A 24,267-nucleotide genomic window follows, 5' to 3' on the forward strand; every position below is an offset into this window, starting at 1 on the left:
GTATTGCTGTGCTGCTCGCCTCTGCTTTTTAAATCGGTATATCAGTGACTGACGTCAGACACCGGGGCGGGAATGAAGCTGTCAAATTACAGTCAATTTAATTTGATTTAAAAACGATTCGGCGGTATTATATTATCAACATACAAACCTTACCGACAGAAAAACGTCCATTGAGTTACAGTCAAACGAATTTCTGATACCATTACGGATTTATAAAGAGAACTGGACACAGCGTTCATTCCTATGAGAGTTGCTCAGTGGCGCATGAAGCCCAAAACAGAGCGACTGCAGATTCAAAAAGTACCCGTCATGGGCCCACAGAGCATGCGCAGTTGTGTTGGAGAAAAATAACATTTTACAATTTTAAAACCCTGATTAGTTAAATAAGGGCTATACAAGTGTTGATGCTGGGTAGTTTATTTGGCTACAAATTAATATATACGCTGATTTACAGACTTCTCTTTCCCAATGTAAGTCGATGGGAAAACGTATTTTGATCACAAATAACGCCACGGAAGCTGTAGTACCACCATTTGGCCACTACGGCCATTCATAAAAATCAGCTTCAACTGCCGGCGCACTTCCTGTAGGCTCGGATACCGACCACATTGTTTACTTCCAGTTTCCTCTTTACAACGGGACGTTTTTTCCGGCCCGCAGACGGCAGTCATATGATGCGACCATAAGGAAGGAGGAACACGGCTGCCGGAGAGGAACTGCTGGTTTTTCCCGCAGAAAACCACAGAAAGTAAAAAACTCCGACAAAAGAGGAACATGTTTCACTGCCAGAAGAAAGTTTGCATAGGACGGTGATGTCAGGATCGAAACTCATTCACACTGACAGCTTCTCTATTTGTGACTGTCACTCAGCCGGATTGTAGCTAGTGTACTATTATGTAATATAGCTATTATTTAACAATGTGATTTATTTTTTTGAGTCACTTTTACTCGTTTTTTCTCACGCAATGCCGCAGCAATGCTCAAATCACAGCTGTTCTGAGGGATTCACCTAAATGCAAACTTGTCAGCTGGAAAAGTGTTTTTTAAAGACCATGGTTAACCAGGAGGAGTTGGAAGAAAGGTTGAAGAAACTTGTGGTGAGGCTGAAAATCCCACAAGAAGACAGACAAGTGTGCACGCTGGTTCAGATCATCCAGGATCTGCTTTTCCTGGCGCACACCGACAATGGTAGGAAACTCTCTCTTCCTGCATGTGTGCATCATGTTGCTGCTCATACAAATACATGGTTTCCTCTGGGCATGTTGTTGGACTTGTTTCAGCCTTTGGTTCAACACGTACTCCTTTACTGAAGTGTTACTAATATCAATTAACTCAGATCTTGTACTCGAGTAAAAGTAGAAGCACCACCACAGTGTAGGAATACTCTGTTATAAGTAAAAGTCCTGCAATCAAAAGGTCAAGTAAAAGTAGAAAAGTATTAGTTTCAAAGAATACTCAAAGTACCAAAAGTAGTCATTGTGCAGATTGGTCCATTCCAGAATAATATATATATTATTCTGGATATATATGATATGTCACATATATATATGATATGTTTTATGATTATTGTAGGAGCAAACACAGTAGTGGTGGCTTAAAGCCCAGCTCTGCTCCGCGCCGTCCGTTAGATGAGCCTGGTCAGATTAATAAGAAAAGGAGTTCAAAACACCGGCATAAAAGTTATAACAATAATCTGATTTTAATGTATACAGTATACAGTATATATGGACATATTTGGGGCGGAGAGTCACTGCTTATCTTCCACCGGATTCTACTCCTTTAATTTCCCAGGGAAGGTTTCACACAAACTATTCTTTCTCAAACAATCAAACATTGTACACAGATATATTGGTATCAAACATTGTACACAGATATATTGGTATCAAACATTGTACACAGATATATTGGTATCAAACATTGTACACAGATATATTGGTATCAAACATTGTACACAGATATATTGGTATCAAACATTGTACACAGATATATTGGTATCAAACATTGTACACAGATATATTGGTATCAAACATTGTACACAGATATATTGGTATCAAACATTGTACACAGATATATTGGTATCAAACATTGTACACAGATATATTGGTATCAAACATTGTACACAGATATATTGGTATCAAACATTGTACACAGATATATTGGTATCAAACATTGTACACAGATATATTGGTATCAAACATTGTACACAGATATATTGGTGCTTGAGATTATATTGGCCCCAAAAAGAACCTTGAAAAGGACATGTGTGTGTGTTTGGTAAGAGGAAGTGTATGTGTGTGTGTATGTTGATATCTAGGTCAGGGAGTGTATTGTGTGTGTGTCAGGGTGTCTGGGTCACGGAGTGTAAGTAAGAAGGTTTATATATATAGGATTACTTTAAAACAGTCCCAAATAATACATGTTCACTTCAATACAGTTCAAGATAATAGCTGTTTACTTTAATACAGTTTAGAACAATATCTGTTTGCTTTATTATTGATCTTTAAAGTGTTATAAAAGCTGGTAAAGGTGCAGCTAGTTTGTGAATTTACTCCAGGTGTAACTAAAGTCTGATTTAAGAGTTGATTATATTTCATATCATTAATCCACATCTGTAAAGGTATAAAACACATTTTGTGGAGTAAAAGTACACGATTAACCTCTGAGTTGTAGATGAGTAGAAGTACAACACATTACAATACTCAGTTAAAGTACTAGTATCTCCAAATTGTACTTTAGTAGTGTACTTGAGTACATCTCTAAGTTACACTGCATGTGCATAAAGCTGCTGATCATAAAAGCCATGGCTTTCTTTGTTCATGTTGTTGGACTTGTTTCTGTCTCTGGTACAACACGTTTACAGATCCTTTACTGAAGTGTTACTAATATAAATAGCAATGACTTTATTATATGACACACCAGTTTAATTTAGGCTAAAACCAGCATAATATAGTTATACTTAAAATATAAAAAATTGCTGTCATTTTGGCGTTTGGATAATTGTGTATAGCATTAACATGATAGCATTATTTTAATACTGCAGTCTGTGTATCTCTTTTTATAATCAAACATGAATTTAAACGGCAACAAGATAACCATAATACATGTTAGTTGATCACACGTTTTCTTTGTAAAAGAGTAACTACTGCAATTAAAGGAGAATAAAGTACCGTACAGAATGTTCTGGTTAAAGCTGATGCAAATTATTGCACGAAATGGAAAGACTTTTGCACACCACTCGTTCTTTGTTATTGTAGTATCCACCACACCGCTTCAGGTTGACTTTGTGTGGTCTGAGCAGTTCTTCATGTCAGTCTCGGTTCCTAATGCATATTTATCGTACTTGTATTTTTTTCCATGTCCTATAATCTTATGCTACGGTACTTTTACATCTAACACATATTTACAGTAGCTCGTGTGCAGATAAAGATACTCTAGCCCAGGGGTGTCAAACTCAATTTCACCACGGGCCACATCAGCATTATGGTTGCACTCAAAGGGCCGGTTGTAACTTTAAGACTATATAAAAATACATATATAAATATATCATATATATAAAATAATGTATTATATTACATCATTGCCTCTGCATTGGATTATCATCGGACAGGGTAATAACTTCATAATTAACTACGTCTGAAAGCAGAAGTCTAGGGCAAATAATTGCAAGTCTTTTCAGTGCGTTTGTCCCAAAATGATTTAAAAAGAAAAGCAAAATTCTGGAGAAAAAATAAATAGAAGTGACATTTTGAAATAAAAATCTAATTCTGAGAAAAAGGAATTCTATGAAAAAATGCATATTTTGAAGAAAAAAAGGCAAATTCTGAGAAAAAAGTCATATTTGAGATGCATTGTGGGACATGTAGTTTATGGGCAAAGTGCTTCTGTAGCATGTAACCGTATAATAAACATATTATATTCTTTGCAAGCTCTTGTGGGGCCACATAAAATGAAGTCGCGGGCCGAATGTGGCCCCCGGGCCTTGAGTTTGACACCCCTGCTCTAGGGACATGGATGAAATGCTGTATTTCAATGGTTTAATCCAACTGAGCAACATCTGTTTTTAATGGTAAGATACACAAATGTATCGTCATGCATGTTTTACACTTCACTGTTCTGATAATATGGATGTGCTTTTGTGTATTTTGAAGGTCTGTATTTGAATACCGAACGTCTCATCGATCCTCGTTATTGGTAGACTATTCTCCAAGACTTGTGACGTAATGTATCGCAAGGCGTCTGAAGGACGGGCCGGTTATCAAAGCTAACTCATCCTTTCTTCCCACCTGTTGCAGCAGCGGAACTGTTCGAGGGGAAAAGCGTCCATGCCCCCCTCGTGCTGGTGCTCTCGTCCTACAGCAGCAGCAAGGGGGTCCAGCAGGTACCTCACACATACTTTCCCTTTGCATCAGATGTGTGCTATCAAGCCATCTTGGACTTAAACAGAGAACACACGCACACACTAAAAGGCCAAAATGAAACGATAGTATTCTTAAACGAGACACACATATGTACAGTTAGTACAACGGCTTCACTTGCTATACAGCCACAGCTGAAGGGCTCACACCTGATGCAGCACGAGTGACTGCACCTTGTCACCGTGACGATGTGTCCATGTGACACACACTGAACGTGAGATTATGATCAGTCATAACAGTCTCATATAAAGAGTAAAACATCATCTGTAGTGTTCAGATGTTTCCCCATAACAGCTGTGGGCAGTAAATATGGTTTAAACCAGATGCAGCTGTTGGACAGTATCGAGCTGCGTCCCTTTGTCGAGGTCAAGGTTCTTTATTTGTCAGACGAACAAGGCTCCAGAGCACAGAGTCTAGACTCTTTATGCAAGTCATTGAAACATGATATATGAGGTAAAGATGGTCGCCGCTGCAGTCGAGGTCCTCCATGGAGGGCAGCTCCGTGCTGGTGATGTTCTCTGCAGGTTCCACCCCCCTCTGTAGAGCCTTACGGTTGAGGGCGGTGCCTCTGCCGTACAGGCTGTGATGCAGCCAGTCAGGATCCTCTCTAGCACCTGTAGAAGGTCAGGGTCCTCTCTAGTGCACCTGTAGAAGGTCAGGGTCCTCTCTAGCACCTGTAGAAGGTCAGGGTCCTCTCTAGTGCACCTGTAGAAGGTCAGGGTCCTCTCTAGTGCACCTGTAGAAGGTCAGGGTCCTCTCTAGTGCACCTGTAGGAGGTCAGGGTCTTCTCTAGTGCACCTGTAGAAGGTCAGGATCCTCTCTAGTGCACCTGTAGAAGGTCAGGGTCCTCTCTATGGTGCACCTGTAGGAGGTCAGGATCCTCTCTAGTGCACCTGTAGGAGGTCAGGATCCTCTCTACGGAGCACCTGTAGAAGGTCAGGATCCTCTCTAGCACCTGTAGAAGGTCAGGATCCTCTCTAGCACCTGTAGAAGGTCAGGATCCTCTCTATGGTGCACCTGTAGGAGGTCAGGATCCTCTCTACGGAGCAGCTGTAGAAGGTCAGGATCCTCTCTAGCACCTGTAGAAGGTCAGGATCCTCTCTAGCACCTGTAGAAGGTCAGGATCCTCTCTAGCACCTGTAGAAGTCAGGATCCTCTCTAGCACCTGTAGAAGGTCAGGATCCTCTCTATGGTGCACCTGTAGAAGGTCAGGATCCTCTCTAGCACCTGTAGAAGGTCAGGATCCTCTCTAGCACCTGTAGAAGGTCAGGATCCTCTCTAGCACCTGTAGGAGGTCAGGATCCTCTCTACGGAGCAGCTGTAGAAGGTCAGGATCCTCTCTAGCACCTGTAGAAGGTCAGGATCCTCTCTAGCACCTGTAGAAGGTCAGGATCCTCTCTATGATGCACCTGTAGAAGGTCAGGATCCTCTCTAGCACCTGTAGAAGGTCAGGATCCTCTCTAGCACCTGTAGAAGGTCAGGATCCTCTCTATGATGCACCTGTAGGAGGTCAGGATCCTCTCTACGGAGCAGCTGTAGAAGGTCAGGATCCTCTCTAGCACCTGTAGAAGGTCAGGATCCTCTCTAGCACCTGTAGAAGGTCAGGATCCTCTCTATGATGCACCTGTAGAAGGTCAGGATCCTCTCTAGCACCTGTAGAAGGTCAGGATCCTCTCTAGCACCTGTAGAAGGTCAGGATCCTCTCTAGCACCTGTAGAAGGTCAGGATCCTCTCTATGGTGCACCTGTAGAAGGTCAGGATCCTCTCTATGGTGCACCTGTAGAAGGTCAGGATCCTCTCTAGCACCTGTAGAAGGTCAGGATCCTCTCTAGCACCTGTAGAAGGTCAGGATCCTCTCTAGCACCTGTAGAAGGTCAGGATCCTCTCTAGCACCTGTAGAAGGTCAGGATCCTCTCTAGCACCTGTAGAAGGTCAGGATCCTCTCTAGCACCTGTAGAAGGTCAGGATCCTCTCTAGCACCTGTAGAAGGTCAGGATCCTCTCTAGCCCCTGTAGAAGGTCAGGATCCTCTCTAGCCCCTGTAGAAGGTCAGGATCCTCTCTATGGTGCACCTGTAGAAGGTCAGGATCCTCTCTAGCACCTGTAGAAGGTCGGGATCCTCTCTAGCACCTGTAGAAGGTCAGGATCCTCTCTAGCACCTGTAGGAGGTCAGGATCCTCTCTACGGAGCAGCTGTAGAAGGTCAGGATCCTCTCTAGCACCTGTAGAAGGTCAGGATCCTCTCTAGCACCTGTAGAAGGTCAGGATCCTCTCTACGGAGCAGCTGTAGAAGGTCAGGATCCTCTCTAGCACCTGTAGAAGGTCAGGATCCTCTCTAGCACCTGTAGAAGGTCAGGATCCTCTCTATGATGCACCTGTAGAAGGTCAGGATCCTCTCTAGCACCTGTAGGAGGTCAGGATCCTCTCTACGGAGCAGCTGTAGAAGGTCAGGATCCTCTCTAGCACCTGTAGAAGGTCAGGATCCTCTCTAGCACCTGTAGAAGGTCAGGATCCTCTCTATGATGCACCTGTAGAAGGTCAGGATCCTCTCTAGCACCTGTAGAAGGTCAGGATCCTCTCTAGCACCTGTAGAAGGTCAGGATCCTCTCTAGCACCTGTAGAAGGTCAGGATCCTCTCTATGGTGCACCTGTAGAAGGTCAGGATCCTCTCTAGCACCTGTAGAAGGTCAGGATCCTCTCTAGCACCTGTAGAAGGTCAGGATCCTCTCTAGCACCTGTAGAAGGTCAGGATCCTCTCTAGCCCCTGTAGAAGGTCAGGATCCTCTCTAGCCCCTGTAGAAGGTCAGGATCCTCTCTAGCACCTGTAGAAGGTCAGGATCCTCTCTACGGAGCAGCTGTAGAAGGTCAGGATCCTCTCTACGGAGCAGCTGTAGAAGGTCAGGATCCTCTCTAGCACCTGTAGAAGGTCAGGATCCTCTCTACGGAGCAGCTGTAGAAGGTCAGGATCCTCTCTAGCACCTGTAGAAGGTCAGGATCCTCTCTACGGAGCAGCTGTAGAAGGTCAGGATCCTCTCTACGGAGCAGCTGTAGAAGGTCAGGATCCTCTCTAGCACCTGTAGAAGGTCAGGATCCTCTCTACGGAGCAGCTGTAGAAGGTCAGGATCCTCTCTACGGAGCAGCTGTAGAAGGTCAGGATCCTCTCTACGGAGCAGCTGTAGAAGGTCAGGATCCTCTCTAGCACCTGTAGAAGGTCAGGATCCTCTCTAGCACCTGTAGAAGGTCAGGATCCTCTCTAGCACCTGTAGAAGGTCAGGATCCTCTCTAGGGTGCACCTGTAGACGTTGCAGAGTATCCTGGAGTCCATGCTTTACAACTTTACATTTGTAAAGACACAACAAATATGACATAGTCTCCATCGCACTCACATTTCTAAAGCAAAGGCCAACACACACATACTTGTAAATGTTTATCAGCACAACGATAACATTACGATGCATTTCAACAAATTAACAGCCAAACAAATGTTGAGTTAAAACTGGTTTCTCCGAATCTATACGTTGAGACGTTGCTGTTTGACACCTTCAACCCAGTCGTGCAGGATGTGGTCTCTTACTGTTCAGCAGGTTGCTTTACACCAAGTCAAAGGATCCTGCCTTCATAGTCTTCTGTCAGATAAATACAAGAGCTCGTTGATACCGCGGAGTCAAACACGTGTTGCACCTCTGTGTCCTCAGGTGGAACATTGCCTGAGCGTAACACAAGTAAATATCGACATTGATTGCAGTGAACAAATAGATTTAGATTTCAGTTCGAAATTCCAGGTTTTTACTACATCCGTCTTTTTCTCATTCCCACGGTGTGACTGCTCGAGTGTGTGACGCTGTGACCCCCCCCCACAGGTGGGATGGTCCTTGCTGTGCCGGCTGATTGAAATCTGCCCCGACACTCTGGAGCAGCTGACCAGACCTCTGCAGGCCGCCAAGGAGTGGGAGGTCCTGGGAGTGCACCAGTAAGTCAGGATATTCGTACTGATGGTGGACGTGTTGTCCCTCAAAGCATCGCTGTCGCTCGGGACAACCTCGCATGACGTCTAGCATGGCTGTAAACTCGTCGGTTGCATTTCACTTCTCTTATGTTTCACTTCCTCGCTCCTCGGGCTCGGTATCACCGGAAGTCGATTAGTCTGCGCCATCTTGAGTAGCGTCCCAGTGGCCTTATTTGTGCCGGAGGATCGAGGAGCGATAATCGAGGAACTACCGGACCGTCCTCCGGTGAAATCCTCAGATACTCGCCCCGCCCCCTTACTGAGGTCGACTAGAATAGTCTGATAGTATGTGTATTCACTCTCTGTCCTAAACGGCTTGTTGGAGCAATGGGAGAGCATTTCTCCGCCATCCCAACTCGTCTATTACCAGCCAGGGAGCTCTATGCAAGTCAATGGGACTCCCTGTTAGTTGAACATGTACGCTGAAGGTCCTGGTGTGTGAGGAGCTCCGTGGATTGGTCCATTTTGGTTCCCGGAATATAGGGCTGTGCAATTAATCGTATTTTAATCGCGATTACGATTTTGGCTTGCAACAATTACGAAAACAACGTAATCGAAATAAAACGATTATTATTTGTATTTAAAAAAAAAAAAAATGTAATTATTTTATTTTTGTATTGTTTTTTCAGTTGAATTAAACTTAAAGTTCAGGTTAATCAACTCTTAAAAACATACGGTTCACTTTTTATTTTCAATAAATGATGTTTTCAAAGTAAATGGATAATCGTTTTTAATAATCGTGATATCAATTATTGACCAAAATAATCGTGATAATGATTTTTGCCATAATCGCACAGCACTACCGGAATAAACAAATGGAAAAAGAGAAATGTCCAACGAGGCGTTCTGGGGCAGCAGACAGGTCTTCTCTGTGTTAGAGTTGTACTCGCTACAGGGTGCACTTTGAGGGGTTCTGACTGCAGACCGTTTACATGCAGGAAAACCTTCATAACAACAAGGGGACGGGTCAGAACCGGAAAAGCATGACATCAAAGTTCCTGTCCCTTCCCAAACATCAGGCCCCTGTACACAGACTGGACTGGAGTCTCGTCGTCTTGGCTTCAGCTCTTAACCCTTCTCTTGTCCCGATGTGTTTCCAGGCAGATCCTGAAGGTGTTCTCTCAGTACAGCTCCGACTGCAGAGTGACCATGGTGGGACTCAGAGCGCTGGCTCTCCTGCTCAGATCAGGTAAACAACAACAATAACAACAACAACACAGCAGATACTGTATGCTAAAGTGCAAGACCACTCCTACTAAATATGACAAAAGTAGAAAGAGAATTTAAAAGCTTTTGCTGTGCATTAGAGCCGAGCTAATAACTTGTGATTTTACACTTGATTTCACACTGATTGGGATATTTGGTTAAGACGGCAAAGTCACGGATCAATAGAGAAAAGAAACTTGAAAGTATATGGTTCATAAAGACTTTCAGCGTCATAAGATAAGAGTGGTACTGAGACTGAAATTGTGAATGTGATATTTTGTACTGTATTATTGTCTGAAACTAAAATAAATAAAGTTCTAAATACAAATAAAGACTTTCAGCAAGAAAGAAAACTTTAGATGTGTGAGGAAACCGTATGAGAAGCATGTACAGTTGAGAGAGAAATAAACCAAACCAAACCAACAATAAGCAGATGTGTTCAACCAAAGCTCTACATTTCTTTAACTGTGGCCTAAAAACCATCAAGAAAACGATCAAATCCAATCACATATTTAGTGAAATCCATAATGTGGACATAAAGTAGAACACTTTGATCTCCGTCGAGAGAAGATCTTTGTCTGTGACCTATATCCCACCCTGCTTTGTGTGATGTGAAGCTTCCAATGAAGGGTATCCTAAGAGGGTCAGGTCACATGGTCTGCAAACTGTCTCCACGTGTCTGTGACTCCACGAGGTCAGTGGGTTCACTGCGAGGATCCTTCACGAAGCAAGCCGAGGACTTCCTGCTGAATGGACGGAAATATTCAAATAACGCCAAAGGAGAAGGAACTCTGAAATGAACTCTGAAGAGATATTCTTATATCAAGGTGGCAACATCCTGCTCTCACATTCCCGCTTTATGTTTTACGGGATCCACACTTTCCCGCAGCTGCAAGTTTGGGGCAGTTTGCGTCCTTATCACAACTGATCAAGATGGCCAAAGGATGCTCTGCTCAGAGGGCCTTCAAAGGATTCTGGAAGAGAGGGAACCATTTGATGATGATGATAATGATGATGATGATGATGATGATGATGATGATGATGATGATGATGATGATGATGATGAAGAGGTTTCAGAATGCGACGATCACATTTCTGAGAAGTCTGACAGTGACTTTGAAGAAGAGGATGAGATTGAGCATCAGCTAGTTGGAACAAAAAGACGAGCCACAGCACCAGCCGGTCAGCGGGCCAAACAACAAGCTGCACTTTCATTCATTAATGTGATCAAACAAAAGGGCACATATTAAGCATGCTGTTCAGATTGCTTGTAATTGGGATGAAGTAAAATAGTTTGATTGTGTTGACTTGAAGCCCAAAAAGGCAGCGGGCCCACCAGACCCACGAACACTGGCTGAGTGACACAATGTGAACACCACACGGGTTAAATGAGATGGTACTAGGGGTGTACCGGTTCACAAACATTTCGGTTCGGTACGTACCTCGGTTTTTAGGTCACGGTTCGGTTCGGTACGTTTTCGGTACAGCAGAACAAATTATCACATATTAACATATTTTTTTTAAATTATTATTAAACTGTGAATAATGTATTCACTCAAATAAATACAAAATATAATAAAATAAACATTAAGGTGCAGCATTTCGATGAACTGAAATAATCTGTATTTGAACTTTACTGTACAAGTACTCACAAAACATAAAATATTAGTTTTGGCTTTTTTAATTATTATTAAACTATGAATATTCACTCAAATAAATATAAAATAAACATTAAGGTGCAGCTTTTCGATGAACTGAAATAATCTGTATTTGTACTGTACTAGTACCTAAGCAGCCAGTTTGACATTAGGACTTGCTTGTCATTTCATGTTTTTTTAAATATTGAATAATTTCGGTACGTGTACCGTTACACCCCTAGATGGTACCAATTAATACTTCATTTGTTCTAAACAAACAATTCTGAGATATTCACTAGCTAAACACATCGTGCCGTTTCCCAAACTAACTTGTACACATGTTAAATGTTGTTTCTGCAGACATGATTCTTCGGCTGGTGCTGGAGGAGGACGAGGAGGATGTGTTTGTCCTGGTGGTGCAGGCGATGAAGATGTTCCCCAGCAGTGAGGAGGTGCAGCTCCAGGGCTGTGCCGCGCTGCAGCTGCTGCTGGAGGAGGGAGGTGAGCAGGGACTCCGTTTGACCTCTGTACGCTCGGGGGGGGTGTGTGTAACATGCATGTCCTTTGTCCTGGTTGAGATGTTAAAGGTCATGTGCTAGACTAGAGTGACAAATCTGACTTTTAAATATTCATCTAAACGGTTCTGAAGAGTCCTGTGAGGCTCATTATGTAGATGTAGCTTTGCTTTTATTCTTATCTTACCATCAACGAATACAAAATAGGGAAACTAAGGTTTATTATTCCTGTTGGCTGTTTGAGGATATTTGTAAGTTCAGCTTCACATCATCCAATTTGATTCGCCTCACATTTTTCTAACCCACATGTGTCAAACTCGAGGCCCGGGGGCCAAATCAGGCCCGTGGTGGATTTAATTTCGGCCCTCAGGATAATTTCTAATCACTATTAGATCTGGCCCGCCGGTATATCGCACGCACTCCTTCACTCCATCCTGAGGGTCTCCTCCGCTCAGAGCCTGAGCCCAAACATTGATGACCTTGCCCCCAAGATGAGACGCCAAGTATCTGAACTAGCATCACAGAAAAAAAAGCTGCAGATAGAGCCATAAGAAATAAATGCAACTGATTATTTAATGTTTAATGTTGTTTTTATAGGCAATAATTTAAGCTTTGTTAGTTCCAGGTTTAATATGTGCAATAAGTTCATTTCAATAAGTTCTGCAATAAACATTGAACCAGTCCGGCCCTCGACTTGAACTGATTTTTTTTTATTTTGGCCCACTGTGTATTTGAGTTTGACCCCCCTGTCTGAGGCTATGCTTTGTCAATCTAAGCTGCACTTGGGCTTAGCCTAAAGCTAACATTATCATCCATCTCAGCCCATACTCGCCTTCTAATAAGCTTCAAATAGCAAGTTACAGGAACAGTTTCACCTATAATATAAACATAGTTTTTTATCTACAGCACATTCCCAACAAGTGAGCACCAGCTTCCTCATGAGCACTGATACGCTTTGTGGGTGTAATCTGGTAGAAATAAAACAGTTCCTACTTGAAACTGCTCACAGCAGTGTTTTGTGTATTATCTTGAGTAGTCATAGTTTCTGGAACGAGACATTGCCATTATTGTGGAGAGAGGCAGATATCACTCCGCCCAATATCTCCAATCCAAATGATCTGGATGTATTGCTTTGGGCTGAACTGTACCCGTTAACAGGCCTACACTTAGCATGTACACATCTACTTTAACAGCACCGTTTGAAGAGTGACATGCTCACATATTAGCATGTTAGCTAGCCTTTTCTTAGCATCTTTCTACTTGCCTGTGTCCATACACTGAACATCTTTCTCGTGCCTGTGTTTCCAGTGAGTGATGAGCACCTGGTGGAGTTTGTGGAGAACCAGGATCACGTTGTGGTTCTGGCGGCTCTGCAGAGGTTCTCCGACAGCCCCGAGCTGCTGCTGCAGGCCATGAAGGTTCTGCTGCCTCTGGCCCGCATCGGTGAGACCTCAGGACATCCCTCAGAATGTTTGTGACGTCTAAAAGAGACGAAAAGCAACTAAATGTAGTATTTAAGTAAACCTTAGGTTGTTGAGGATACGTGGATGGATTCAGTGCATTCATGTGCCTCTTTCACATGTGTTTAAACACATAAGATCAAACCTTTTATTTCTTATTTCACATGACCGACTGTATATAACCCCACCAGACGATGGTGATGTCACCGTTAGGCTTTTTGAATTGTCTTGATGGTAATTAGATTATGCCTCGAACAGTAGACCGTGTGGCGTTATGCTCCAGAGTAACAACAGCTGTTGAGTTGTGTTTGAGGAAAATAGAGACACGGAAACTCCCTCATGGGGAAGGACACAGAAACTCATTAAGTGAGGCTCTGCGTATTTCTCATAGAACACATCATTATGTAATCGATAATTTGGTTGGTGGGCCAGAATATTTCTTTTACAACATTACATGCACTCTGAAAGGAAAAAAGAGGAACTGAAAGATATTTCACATTGCACAAGTTATAAGGATATTTTGGGCATTTACTACGACTTTAGTAAACGACTCCTTCTGGCCTGTTCCCAATGGAGTGTCTGAGATCGATACAATATTGGCTTTTAGCCAGAAATTCTTAAAAGTTAAGATTGTCAAAAGGATCTCGTCCATTTGGACAATAAAAGAACAACATACACTGAACAAAAATATAAATGCAACACTTTTGTTTTTGCTCCCATTTTTCATGAGATGAACTCAAAGATCTAAAACATTTTTTATTTACACAAAATAACCATTTCTCTCAAATATTGTTCACAAATCTGAAAGAATCTGTGATAGTGAGCACTTCTCCTTTGCCGAGATAATCCATCCCACCTCACAGGGGTGGCATATCAAGATGCTGATTAGACAGCATGAATATTGCACAGGTGTGCCTTAGGCTGGCCACAATAAAAGGCCACTCTGAAACGTGCAGTTTTGCTTTATTGGGGGGGTCTGGTGGGGTCTGAAAACCAGTCAGTATCTGGTGTGAGGGGTAGGATTAGGGTTAGGGGTAGGGTAATGTTGTGAATCGAGTGGCCTGTGTTCGTCGTCCATTACATACGCCTGCCCATACCATAACCCCACCACCACCATGGGCCACTCGATTCACAACATTACCCTAACCCTACCCCTACCCCTCACACCAGATACTGCCTGGTTTTCGGACACCCCCACACCCCCCCAATAAAGCAAATCTGCACGTTTCAGAGTGGCCTTTTATTGTGGCCAGCCTAAGGCACACCTGTGCAATAATCATGCTGTCTAATCAGCATCCTGATATGCCACACCCGTGAGGTGGGATGGATTATCTCGGCAAAGGAGAAGTGCTCACCATCACAGACTTTTTCAGATTTGTGAACAATATTTGAGAGAAATGGTTATTTTGTGTAAATAGAAACTGTTTTAGATCTTTGAGTTCATCTCATGAAAAATGGGAGCAAAAACAAAAGTGTTGCGTTTATATTTTTGTTCAGTGTATGTACTGATAAGGACATGTTTTCATTCTCTCTAGGTTTTGTAAAGGGGACACTGTTTCTTAATGACCTGAAGCGTACGATAATGATGTCATCACGCACTGCTTTCGGGGATGTTGTCTTTTTTATTATCTGAAACGGTGATCAGTCTGTCATAACCTTATCTGATCGTAAGGCCAAGCTATTTCACATGATGGCGCCGCTAGAGTTCCTCCTGTGTTGAGAGAAGCTTAATCACTTGTCGATGTATGTGTGCAAAGCTTCTTTTTGGTCCAATGAAACACAGGCCATGTCTGTTTGTGACATCTTACCAGTCCGGGGAAATTCTGCATTAATGGAGCTGGAGTTGAATGAAAAGTGGAAAAGTGGCAAAGCTTCAGTCACAAACATGTGTCTCCACTTTAATCTGTGTCTGTAGATGGAGAAGTTATTACTGTCAGAGGGGGATTCCAGACTGTTCTGTTATTTGTGAGGGACTCTTCCTGACTTCCTGGTTGTCTGCGCTGTGTTTCATATTTACTTTTGTTGTCCATCTTGAATCTGCCAACGTCAGTTATTGACTTCTAACATGCAGGTTGCCATTTGAAATAAAGCCGCAGAGATGGCGTCATTGTTCTGAGTCTATGACCTTTTGTCCTTCAGGCAGTAACGTGGAGATGTTGATGTCGGGGGGGTCTCGCTGCTACAGCCTCGTCATCGCCGCTATGGACGCCTTCCCCGAGGAGGAGGGGCTTCAGGAGACCGCCTGCTGCCTGTTCAGGAGCTTCACATCAGGTCAGACATGCAAGTGACACATGTTGATGTAGAGGACACATGAAGAAGAGGGGACACATGTTGATGTAGGAGAGACATGAAGAAGAGGGGACACATGTTGATGTAGAAGAGACATGAAGAAGAGGGGACACATGTTGATGTAGAAGAGACGTGAAGAAGAGGGGACACATGTTGATGTAGAAGAGACGTGAAGAAGAGGGGACACATGTTGATGTAGAAGAGACATGAAGAAGAAAGGACACATGTTGATGTAGAAGAGACATGAAGAAGAGGGGACACATGTTGATGTAGAAGAGACATGAAGAAGAGGGGACACATGTTGATGTAGAAGACACATGAAGAAGAGGGGACACATGTTGATGTAGAGGAGACATGAAGAAGAGGGGACACATGTTGATGTAGAAGAGACATGAAGAAGAGGGGACACATGTTGATGTAGAAGAGACGTGAAGAAGAGGGGACACATGTTGATGTAGAAGAGACGTGAAGAAGAGGGGACACATGTTGATGTAGAAGAGACATGAAGAAGAAAGGACACATGTTGATGTAGAAGAGACATGAAGAAGAGGGGACACATGTTGATGTAGAAGAGACATGAAGAAGAGGGGACACATGTTGATGTAGGAGAGACATGAAGAAGAGGGGACACATGTTGATGTAGAAGAGACATGAAGAAGAGGGGACACATGTTGATGTAGAAGAGACATGAAGAAGAAAGGACACATGTTGATGTAGAAGAGACATGAAGAAGAGGGGACACATGTTGATGTAGGAGAGACATGAAGAAGAGGGGACACATGTTGATGTAGGAGAGACATGAAGAAGAGGGGACACATGTTGATGTAGAAGAGACATGAAGAAGAGGGGACACATGTTGATGTAGAAGAGACATGAAGAAGAGGGGACACATGTTGATGTAGGAGAGACATGAAGAAGAGGGGACACATGTTGATGTAGAAGAGACATGAAGAAGAGGGGACACATGTTGATGTAGGAGAGACATGAAGAAGAGGGGACACATGTTGATGTAGAAGAGACATGAAGAAGAGGGGACACATGTTGATGTAGAAGAGACATGAAGAAGAGGGGACACATGTTGATGTAGAAGAGACATGAAGAAGAGGGGACACATGTTGATGTAGGAGAGACATGGAGAAGTGGATTGGTGACCTTTAAGTCGCATCTTGATCACCCTCTAACTTCCCCAACAACATTTCAGTTGGTCTATTTTGTGAATAAATGTGTTGTTGGTTTCAGCCATTTTGTCCCTATGTCCATTTTGAATAGATCCAAATGTTACAATAGAGGACTGGAAAAGGTATCTAGTTTCTGAACACCTGAAGAGATACTATTTATCTGTTTTGTGTTATTGTTTAAGTACACTAGCAATAACATAGTACATATGTTTTGTTTGCATATGTTCATAGTTTACTTTAGTGTGTATTGTGTTCAACATTTAATAACCCTGAGTTTCCCTGACGATGAATAACTGAGTATCTCTCCACTTGTTGACGCTCAGTGATAACCCTGTTTGCTAAATCAATGAACCCTCACTATTTGGATTGGATTCATCCTGATGTGTTTGCCAGAACGCGTTAAGATTAAAGGGGTCAATAAAGGCACCTGCTTTATCCAGGGTGCGCTTGTTTCCGTGTCTCCTCGTAGAGAATTACTACAACATCCTGGTTCTGAACGGGGTGCAGAGGATCGTAGTGAGAGCCTGTCAGCGTTTCCCCGACAACGCCAAGCTGCAGGCGGCCGCTCTGTCCTGCCTGGCTGACCTGAGTGAGGACGGACACACACACACACACACACACACACACACACACACACACACACACACACACACACACACACACACACACACACACACACACACACACACACACACACACACACACACACACACACACACACACACACACACACACACACATACCATGTATACATCACTTCAGGGGACATTACATTGACTTTCATGCATTTCCTGGAGACTTATCCTAACCTTAACCATAACCAACACATGCCTTACGGTACGTCCTCACAGCAGCTTCAGAAGAAACTTCCACCGCTTCCAACGCTTCTCTGCCCATTGACTTTGAATGGGGGTGACGTCACTTTGCCTCGCTTTTCGCCGAACTGCATTGTGGGGGAGCGAAGCGAAGATTTCCAGGATGTCCAGGATTCAAAAGTTGAGCAATGTTCAACTTTTGAATCTGAGCTGGAAGCGTCAGCCAATCAAACACGTTTATGCAAATCTGACAGTAGAAGCGCTAGCCAATCAAACCGCGTGTAAGCAGGGAGAACGAGACCGCAGTTCATTTCCTCATATTCCAAACGAGAAACTACGGGAGCAAATCACCCGGTTCTTTACGACCAGAACTATTAACGGGATACAAACCGGAGGAACCAGCATGGAGGGAGGAGGCAGAGACAGTGGGGGAAACTGGTAGGTTTCCGCCTGTTTGGGGAGTTTATTTATATATATATTGCTCGCATAAAATCCCCGGGGTTTTTTGCTTTGTATGTCGGGGGCGGGAGATTCATGTGATTGGTTGTTGGTCGCGTTGCTCGCAAAAAATCCCCAAGCTGTCAGACACACCCAGCTCCAAGATTTTCAAGATTTTTGAAAAGCTGCTGTGTGGACGTACCGTAACCCTTACCCTAACCAAGTCTTCACCCTAAAATTAATGATTCCCCTCATGGGGACCTCCAATTTGTCCCCATAAGGGAGGCGAGTCCCCACACGTGACTGTGAAAACAGATGTCGGTCCCCACAATTATAGTAATGCTAGACCACACACACACACACACACACACACACACACACACACACACACACACACACACACACACACACACACACACACACACACACACACACACACACACACACACACACTATATTTAACCCCTATATGTATACCCACGCTGATGATAACAGAACAATGCCTGAACCTCAACACAACATCACACGGCAGTGTTAGACGAAGAAGATAAATGATACTACACACAGTTAGAATCTGTTGGAGGTAAAGAAGCCTGTCGTTGTCAAGCTCTCCAACTCCTGTCTGTAGTTTCTAGTCTTTAAACCAAAACAATAGATGGATATCCAGGGGATTGAACCCACTTAAAGTCAACAGACTACTTTTCTTTGACCTTATTTCGAACCAGCTATGTATCGAGCTTTGTGAACTACGAGATATTCCCAACGAGCTGCACAAGCACAGCCGTCAGAGGATTAACGACGAGTCCTCAGTAGAAAATTGCACGTAAATTGATTGTCTGTGAAGGACAAGTTGTATGTTTTTCAGCACACGGCCGTTGATAAGGACAGAATATGCTGTGATAATATCTCGCACAGTGGAGTTATTCACACGGCATTCTCTCCGTCTGTTAGCCGCGACCATCGTGCAGAACAAAGCCGTGGCGGAGCAGGGTCTGGAGGAGGGGGAGGCGGAGGAGAACAGGGGTCGGGAGGAGGTGGAGGACATGGGTCTGGGCTGGATGGAGGCCTGCTGCTCGGCGCTGGAGCTCCACGCCGCGGATCCAGACGTTCAGGTCAGTCTCCAGTGTCAAGTCTCAATAAAAGACCCCCATCACCCCAGCCTCAAACGGCTCTGTCTGCTCGTCCGGTCTAAAAGCACCAGACTCGGGGACAGTTTCATTCCACAGGCCATAAGACCGTTTGAAAGGACATCCATAACATTCATCTGTTTGCAACTTACAAATTATTTATTTAATATATCATATTCCAGTTACTTGTAGATAGACTCTCCTTGCACTATTTCTATCCTATTTTATTTGTATTTACTTGCACCATTTTATCTGTTTGAATGTGTTGCACTGTTGGAGGAGCCTGTGACATTTCTACACTGTAGCGATGTACAAAAAGTGCTTCTGTCCCTCCAGCTGCAGACCATATTTCACAAAGAAGCACTTTTTTAACAGTCTCTAACTTGCGTCAATCCTTTCTGCCGCCTCAGGAAGCGGCCAGCTGGGCCGTCCACAATCTGCTTCTGCACGGAGTGAAGCATTCAGAGCAGGAGCAGGAAGAGAGGTACCACTGATTTCAACACTTAAAGGTCCCCTATTATACTGTTGATGTAGAAGAGACATGGAGAAGAGGGGACACATGTTGATGTAGAAGAGACATGGAGAAGAGGGGACACATGTTGATGTAGAAGAGACATGGAGAAGAGGGGACACATGTTGATGTAGAAGAGACATGGAGAAGAGGGGACACATGTTGATGTAGAAGAGACATGGAGAAGAGGGGACACGTGTTGATGTAGAAGAGACATGGAGAAGAGGGGACACGTGTTGATGTAGAAGAGACATGGAGAAGAGGGGACACATGTTGATGTAGAAGAGACATGGAGAAGAGGGGACACGTGTTGATGTAGAAGAGACATGGAGAAGAGGGGACACATGTTGATGTAGAAGAGACATGGAGAAGAGGGGACACATGTTGATGTAGAAGAGACATGGAGAAGAGGGGACACATGTTGATGTAGAAGAGACATGGAGAAGAGGGGACACGTGTTGATGTAGAAGAGACGTGAAGAAGAGGGGACACGTGTTAATGTAGAAGAGACATGAAGAAGAGGGGACACATGTTGATGTAGAAGAGACATGGAGAAGAGGGGACACATGGTGATGTAGAAGAGACATGAAGAAGAGGGGACACATGTTGATGTAGAAGAGACATGGAGAAGAGGGGACACATGTTGATGTAGAAGAGACATGGAGAAGAGGGGACACGTGTTGATGTAGAAGAGACATGGAGAAGAGGGGACACATGTTGATGTAGAAGAGACATGGAGAAGAGGGGACACATGTTGATGTAGAAGAGACATGGAGAAGAGGGGACACATGTTGATGTAGAAGAGACATGGAGAAGAGGGGACACGTGTTGATGTAGAAGAGACATGGAGAAGAGGGGACACGTGTTGATGTAGAAGAGACATGGAGAAGAGGGGACACATGTTGATGTAGAAGAGACATGGAGAAGAGGGGACACGTGTTGATGTAGAAGAGACATGGAGAAGAGGGGACACATGTTGATGTAGAAGAGACATGGAGAAGAGGGGACACATGTTGATGTAGAAGAGACATGGAGAAGAGGGGACACATGTTGATGTAGAAGAGACATGGAGAAGAGGGGACACGTGTTGATGTAGAAGAGACGTGAAGAAGAGGGGACACGTGTTAATGTAGAAGAGACATGAAGAAGAGGGGACACATGTTGATGTAGAAGAGACATGGAGAAGAGGGGACACATGGTGATGTAGAAGAGACATGAAGAAGAGGGGACACATGTTGATGTAGAAGAGACATGGAGAAGAGGGGACACATGTTGATGTAGAAGAGACATGGAGAAGAGGGGACACGTGTTGATGTAGAAGAGACATGGAGAAGAGGGGACACATGTTGATGTAGAAGAGACATGGAGAAGAGGGGACACATGTTGATGTAGAAGAGACATGAAGAAGAGGGGACACATGTTGATGTAGAAGAGACGTGAAGAAGAGGGGACACATGTTGATGTAGAAGGGACATGGAGAAGAGGGGACACATGTTGATGTAGAAGAGACATGAAGAAGAGGGGACACATGTTGATGTAGAAGAGACGTGGAGAAGAGGGGACACATGTTGATGTAGAAGGGACATGGAGAAGAGGGGACACATGTTGATGTAGAAGAGACGTGAAGAAGAGGGGACACATGTTGATGTAGAAGGGACATGGAGAAGAGGGGACACATGTTGATGTAGAAGAGACATGGAGAAGAGGGGACACATGTTGATGTAGAAGAGACGTGAAGAAGAGGGGACACGTGTTAATGTAGAAGAGACATGAAGAAGAGGGGACACATGTTGATGTAGAAGAGACGTGAAGAAAAGGGGACACGTGTTAATGTAGAAGAGACATGAAGAAGAGGGGACACATGTTGATGTAGAAGAGACATGGAGAAGAGGGGACACATGTTGATGTAGAAGAGACATGGAGAAGAGGGGACACATGTTGATGTAGAAGAGACATGGAGAAGAGGGGACACGTGTTGATGTAGAAGAGACGTGAAGAAGAGGGGACACATGTTGATGTAGAAGAGACGTGAAGAAGAGGGGACACGTGTTAATGTAGAAGAGACATGAAGAAGAGGGGACACATGTTGATGTAGAAGAGACATGGAGAAGAGGGGACACATGTTGATGTAGAAGAGACATGAAGAAGAGGGGACACATGTTGATGTAGAAGAGACATGGAGAAGAGGGGACACATGTTGATGTAGAAGAGACATGGAGAAGAGGGGACACATGTTGATGTAGAAGAGACGTGAAGAAGAGGGGACACGTGTTAATGTAGAAGAGACATGAAGAAGAGGGGACACATGTTGATGTAGAAGAGACGTGAAGAAGAGGGGACACGTGTTAATGTAGAAGAGACATGAAGAAGAGGGGACACATGTTGATGTAGAAGAGACATGGAGAAGAGGGGACACATGTTGATGTAGAAGAGACATGGAGAAGAGGGGACACATGTTGATGTAGAAGAGACATGGAGAAGAGGGGACACATGTTGATGTAGAAGAGACGTGAAGAAGAGGGGACACGTGTTGATGTAGAAGAGACGTGAAGAAGAGGGGACACATGTTGATGTAGAAGAGACGTGAAGAAGAGGGGACACGTGTTAATGTAGAAGAGACATGAAGAAGAGGGGACACATGTTGATGTAGAAGAGACATGGAGAAGAGGGGACACATGTTGATGTAGAAGAGACATGAGGAATTATAAATGGACCTCTTTTAGATCAGGAGAATGCAGAATTAAGTGTTGTGCACGTCTTGCTTTTCATGTCATCAGGGTTGAATAAGACATGAATGAATATGTCCTCTGAGGGGATTTAATGTCCTTGTTGCCCGTGGTGTGTTTGCAGGACTCCTGTCCACAGACAGCTGATGGTGGCCATGCTGCTCCACTCCTCCTCTCCCCGAGTGTTTCAAGCTGCTACCAGTGCCATCTCAACACTGCTCACACACAACAGTGAGTCTCCAACACTATCATTATCAACACTAAAGCAATTATGTTGTGGTTTTGGCGCAGTGGTTAGAGCGTTGGTCATCAGATCACGGGGCGCTGGTGAACTCCAGTTCGAATCCCGCCTCGGCCGCCACGCCGTTGTGTCCTTGGGCAAGACACTTTGCCCGCAGTGATGACTCTTACGTGTCTAATATGTGTAATGTGTACTTGTAAAGCGCTTTGAGCACCTGTAAAAGTGCTCCAATAATTTTTTTAATGCATTATTATTATTATATGATATTTGATAATTATATTATCAACGTTTTTTACCTTACAATGATGTGAAAAGTGGTTGAGCTTAACTTTTTAGTAGCCATGATATAAACTGCAAAAAAAAAAAAAATATGCAGATGTAAAAAAAATCCCGAAATGTGAATGAAGTTGCGATCAGCCATTTTGGAAAGTTTTAGGTTACATTTATTTGAATTTACTAACACAATTGTACATAAAGGTTTCATCAACTTTAGATTTTGAGCCTTTTTTAGTCCATTAATTTCCAGTGTGGGTCTAAAACATGAATGATGTTTGTTAATCATCAACCATTCATGATGGAGGTTGTTTTCATTTGATAAGAGAGAAAGACATCAGGGTTTTTTAAGTATACATTTAGCCTTTTTTTGTTAACTTCTAGGATTTCTCAGTGTCGACTTCTCAGATAGTTTGACCTATTGCAGGTTCTGTTGGCTCGTTCAGTGAATGTCTGCCTGCTCTGTCTGCAGGTAAGATGCGCTCTCTGCTGCTGTCCAGTGGCCTTCATGTCAACTTAGTGGAGATGATGAAGAGACACTCAAACTCGGCTCAAGTTTCCATCAGCGCCTGCAATCTGCTCAAACTGCTCTTCCAGGGAAGGTGGGCAAAAACACAGTGTGTCCAACTTGGGGGTCATTAAGGGTCAAATTAAAGCACAACAAGGAGTAGACTTTTTCACAGATCGTCCACATTTGTCGATAGTGCTTTTATTTTCAAACGTGTTTATTATGAAGTAATAATCTTCGAGGAATGATATGTTCTCAACCTGTGTCTGTGCGTCTGCAGGACGGCCAGTCTGGATGAGCTGACCATGGCCATGACTCAGATCCTGATCAGCATGAAGGTCCACAACTTCCAGCCGGGGGTTCAGCTGGAGGCGCTGCAGGCCAGCCTCGTCTTCCTCTGCCCAGGTGACACATCCGAGGTCACCTGACTCGGACATGTTGAGGTTATATGCTGATCTTTTCTAGGAGTCCAAGGCAGGATCCTGCCCTGGGTCGAGTGCTGGTGTTTAACCTGCGAAGGATTTGTTAAACGGGTGAAAGAAACATATACTGTGAATTCACAGGTGTGGGTACGTGTCAAACCAAATGCACCAAGGCAGTGATGGAGAAATATGTTTGTATACTTTGACTGCGCAATAAAGCACGCACCTGTATTAACGAGGCAGTCTGACAGCAATCTAGCATCATCATAAATGGCATTAATATAAGCACTGTTACGTCCCCACTAAGGTCTCGGGGACCTGGAGACAGTAACACACAACAACCAATAATTATGAGGGAGTCGGCGTAAAGTTTGACAAAAGGTTTATTCCTTAAGCCCCAACGGAGCATACATTGAACAGAAATACTCTTCGTGGGAGGAGGAGGAGTCAAAGGAGATTGTGCCAAACAAAAGAAACAAGCATAACAAAACCAGGCCTATCT

At 43.8% G+C, this 24,267-nt stretch overlaps 1 protein-coding gene across 1 annotated transcript in view; it reads left to right on the top strand.

The window, feature by feature from the left end:
• The first annotated feature begins 649 nt into the window (after window positions 1-649).
• Window positions 650-24,267, top strand: part of lrrk2 (leucine-rich repeat kinase 2) — a 97,074-nt gene continuing 73,456 nt past the window's right edge. The window contains 13 exon segments of the mRNA XM_034085447.2: window positions 650-1,188; window positions 4,293-4,378; window positions 8,274-8,383; window positions 9,520-9,608; window positions 11,623-11,763; window positions 13,086-13,220; window positions 15,377-15,508; window positions 17,174-17,293; window positions 18,909-19,069; window positions 19,495-19,568; window positions 22,446-22,552; window positions 23,308-23,437; window positions 23,624-23,748. Of these exon segments, the coding sequence (XP_033941338.1) occupies window positions 1,014-1,188; window positions 4,293-4,378; window positions 8,274-8,383; window positions 9,520-9,608; window positions 11,623-11,763; window positions 13,086-13,220; window positions 15,377-15,508; window positions 17,174-17,293; window positions 18,909-19,069; window positions 19,495-19,568; window positions 22,446-22,552; window positions 23,308-23,437; window positions 23,624-23,748 (1,585 nt within the window). The 5' untranslated portion in view covers window positions 650-1,013.

The sequence above is a fragment of the Pseudochaenichthys georgianus genome, chromosome 6 (assembly GCF_902827115.2).
Source record: "Pseudochaenichthys georgianus chromosome 6, fPseGeo1.2, whole genome shotgun sequence".
Classification (NCBI taxonomy): domain Eukaryota; kingdom Metazoa; phylum Chordata; class Actinopteri; order Perciformes; family Channichthyidae; genus Pseudochaenichthys; species Pseudochaenichthys georgianus.